A 4,210-nucleotide genomic window follows, 5' to 3' on the forward strand; every position below is an offset into this window, starting at 1 on the left:
GAACAAGTCTAGAGTCCAGAGGTTGTAGCTAGTTATAGTTTTAAGATGTAAGTAAATTATATAAATCCTCTAATAATTGAAAAAAAATATTACAATTATCATAACAGTAATTAAAAGTGACACATTAGGTAGTATTACTTATTTCAGTAGTATATTTTTAAATATTTGTGTGAAATTCTCCCAAAAGAAACACAATCAGCCATAGTTGCAGTTCTTCGCTCCGTTGACACCCAACCTCTATAAAACTAAGACTAAAACTAAATAAAGTAATTTATTTTTTTTTGCGGTAGATGGAGAGCATCGAAAGCCACATTATGAAGCTGTTACTAAACATCGAAATTTAAGAGCTTTAGTATTAAAATTTCTAAAAATGTCTTAGCTAAAATTATTTAACTTTAGTTATAGCTTTAAATTATGAGGCAATAATTTAGGAGTTAAATAACAGAACTATATGATATGATTTCTTATCCTAGTTAAAGCGTAGTGTGGGGTAGTGATAAGCCCCCCAACAATTATAGAGTAAAAGCCCGTAATAGCACTAACTCAAGAACAAGAAGAAGAAGAGGAAGAACAGAACTATCTCATATTGTTTAATTATAATAGTTATCATGTTAACATGTAAAAGTATATTTCAAATTTTAATTTCACGTATTTTTTTAATTAAAAAAAAGAGTATTAATTTCAGTTTATAGCAACACATACATAAGATTAAACTGTTATTAGTTAAATTTGTAATTAATTTAATTATAAATTATGATAAACCGCAGTAGCTATTTCTATATTAACATTATTACTTCTATTGTTAACATAACATTTTTACTTTCTTAACAGCAACATCTTGCGTTGCCAATTTTTTACATACTACCCATATGGCTACAGCTGTCAAATGAATTTTGACAGTTCGTAATTTTTTTTGTCATTGAACCCCAAAAACTATTTTGGGATATATAAATTTTTTATAAATGTTTTATTAAAAGAAAATTTTGGCCAAATTTTACATAAATTATAAAACGAAAGTGTAAGCAGTGCAATAAATGAATCCCATGTAAGTAAAATGTTGCTTTTCAGTCAAATATTAGGATATAAACATTCTGGAGTGTTTTTAGCATTGGTCAAGCAGACTTTCATGCAGCGACTGCGGCCACTGCAGCTGCAGCAGCCTCATCAAATACATGTCCATTACATCAAACAACAATGGATTCAGTTGAATCAGAAACATCAGAAGGAGGGCAATGGTCATCCGAAGAATGTGGTTATATGGATGGTGATTCACAGCGTGCAAATAATCAAAGCGATATCGTACCAACGTATCCACAATTTGGTTGGGTCGATATAACGAAAGACTTTTTTGATTCATGTAATGAACTGAGTTTAGGTGAGCTAGCGCAAGATATAATGTTTGGTCTGCTTGAAGCCATGTCAGCTATCGAAATGATGGATCCAAAAATGGACATGGGCATGGGCTATAATAAAAATGATAAACCTGCATACACTTTCGAAACCGCAGTAGAGGTAAATAAATATTTTTATTTTTTTGCATTTTACAATTAAGCAAATATTAATGTTTTGTTTTTTAGGCTGGAGTTTTAAAATTAGAAAATTTGACTGTAGAAGAATATTTAGGTGTCTTTGATTCACTATTTGCTTGTATTGTATCTTGGTTAGAAGGTAACTCAATGGACCAAGTGCTACTCACATGTCTATACTTACATGCGCCAGCTAAAATAAAGGACAAATCATTACGTAGCTTTTGCTATGCAGTACGGAATCTTGTATTAATTATAAAAAAAATTGTTGTGATAAGCAGCGTAAATGAAGAAGAAGATTTTCAATATTATGGTAATTTAGCCATAATGTCAGCGGAGGAGTCATTACCGTATGCGGTAACAACACAAATTAAAGAAGCTGAAGACGAATTATTGCGTCAAAATAAAAATTCAGCACAACCTGAAGATATCATGCCAGTGGTGCATCGTTTAAGGTATATGCGACATTTTTATCATGCAATATATCTATTCGACTTTGCAACATCAACTTCACCGGATGAAGCCATCATTAACGAAATCTATAAAAATTTAAATGCAACATTAGAGCTGGTACCGCAAATAAAACGCACTATTGACAAAGGCACACCACCAGAGGAAGACTGTAACTAAGACTGTGCTTTTTTTTTGTTGATAATAAATTTTATATATTAAACTTTTTACAGCTGATCTTCCAAATCCGATGGGATACTCATCGCGTATACACAATCGTAGTCAACCGCCAACCTTTCCACGTACAGTCAAAATACGTGATCGACATTCGAGTATACAATTTTATGAAGAAGTAGCGCTACACTTGAAACACGCCTGCAAAGTAATCAAAATGCGCGATTATTATACAGTTTTGGTAAGCTGTAATCAATATTGAGGTTCAGTGTTGTTATTTTAAACGTATGGCTTGGAAATATTTTGTTTAAAATAATTTTTCTTATTTCCTTTTTATCGCAGAATTTTTTCATAGACTTTAGTCGGAGATATGGAAATTGTATACTTTCACGCAGTATTCTACAGGCATTATTTATGTCACACGATCGTCTTATATTCGGCACAATACCCATGAAAGACTTTCTTTGGGATTCAGTGCGAGCATTCAATTCTCCACCCATACTAAATCCAAAACACGCATTAGCCACAGATCGCAAAATACAAATGCATTTGGAAACTTTCTTTCGTTATTGTGCCTCCATGTCAACTTTTGTGCAATTCATACGCATTTGCGGTTACAACAGAGCAAGGCAACGTGAGAAGCTATCAAGATTTTTAGAGAGTTTTGAGTCAATACAAGTAGAGGCTGCACGTTTGGACTCGCATTTGAGCGTGTTAGCTAGTGAAAAGGCGGCCGAGGGGAATGAACCACATGCCACAGCACTCAAGTATAGCGCACAATTCTCAACTTGGGTACATTACAACTGCTTCCGTGCAATGATGCTTTATCTGATGTCTGGATTCGAACTGGAATTATATTCAGTGCATGAATATATTTACATATATTGGTAGGAACCATTTCATCTTTTAATTTATTTTTATTAATTTTCTTTTTTTTTTCAATAAATAGGTATCCATATGAACTATTAATTGGTTTTATTGTATCAGCCCTAACACGCACTGAAAACAATTGGTTAGTTCAAGAGGAATATGCCGAACAATTAAGTAGATTACAATCTGGAGGTAATGGAAAAAATCGTAAAACTAAGCCAAAAAAGAACAAAAAACAACAGAAACCATATCGACAAGAAATTGTTTACTATCATGCATTATTGAGCATGTGTGGTGGTTTTTATAAGGGCATGGGTGCACTGACCAAAGATGGACGTATAAAACAGCCAATGTCTCAATTTGATAGTGAAGAAATACGTTATTCGCGTCGTTTTGCGCCATTTCAAACATTATCTAGTCCGCCGCGTATACGATATAAGGAATATGAAAGCATACGTGAGCATATGATGCGTCCAGATTCATCCGAAATTTATGAACATGCGGCGCGACATTTCGATCAAGCACGTAGCATACTAGAAAACATGCAAAATCCAGATCAAGAGGTTAATACATATAGCAACTAAAAATATTATAAGATAGTGAATTGCAACAACAAAATTTTATTGCTTTTAATTAATTGAATATTTACCTGAGCATGTAATATAGTGGTTTCTAGTATTGCAAAAAATTTCCATCATTGGTCTTTTTGGAAATTTTTCTCATATTAAACGATTCATAATCCGTAAAATGCGATAACGCATAAACGGAATAGACTCTTGGCAATGTATACCCTTTCGGAAGTGTCAATAAAACTCCGTAAAGTAGGTTCTATAGGGCTTAGAGACCTACTCTATACCCAGAAGCGGACACAATAGACATAAATGTCGAAGTGCTACATCCCATAACAATAATAATAACGATTCCTAAATAATTTAAGACTGCGAGTACCAAGGGTTGTACTTGTATAGTTTGTTTTGTTGTTGCAATTTACTACTGTTCGAAAGAAAAATAGTTTCGTTCGTCATAATTAATTTTAAAATCAATAAAAAATTTATCTTTCAGATTCTGGATTTACGGCAAGTAGCTAGAGTAAATTTTGTTGTTATGAATGTCTTAGCAAAAGGCCATCAGAAACATACGAAAAAGCAACCTGAATTCGATTTTTCTACACATCGTCATTTTCCCATAAT

The 4,210-nt window shown here is 32.9% G+C and overlaps 1 protein-coding gene across 1 annotated transcript; it reads left to right on the plus strand.

The window, feature by feature from the left end:
- Positions 1-847: 847 nt before the first annotated feature.
- LOC119674890 (N-alpha-acetyltransferase 35, NatC auxiliary subunit homolog) lies at positions 848-4,205 on the plus strand (the record flags this gene model as incomplete). The annotated part of the gene is made up of 7 exons (XM_038086046.1): positions 848-1,045; positions 1,107-1,512; positions 1,578-2,148; positions 2,210-2,391; positions 2,493-3,037; positions 3,100-3,583; positions 4,083-4,205. Coding segments are annotated over exons 1-7 (2,322 nt in total), but the record flags the coding sequence as incomplete, so codon positions are not given.
- Positions 4,206-4,210: the final 5 nt, after the last annotated feature.

The sequence above is a fragment of the Teleopsis dalmanni genome, chromosome 2 (genome assembly GCF_002237135.1).
Source record: "Teleopsis dalmanni isolate 2A chromosome 2, ASM223713v2, whole genome shotgun sequence".
NCBI lineage: Eukaryota > Metazoa > Arthropoda > Insecta > Diptera > Diopsidae > Teleopsis > Teleopsis dalmanni.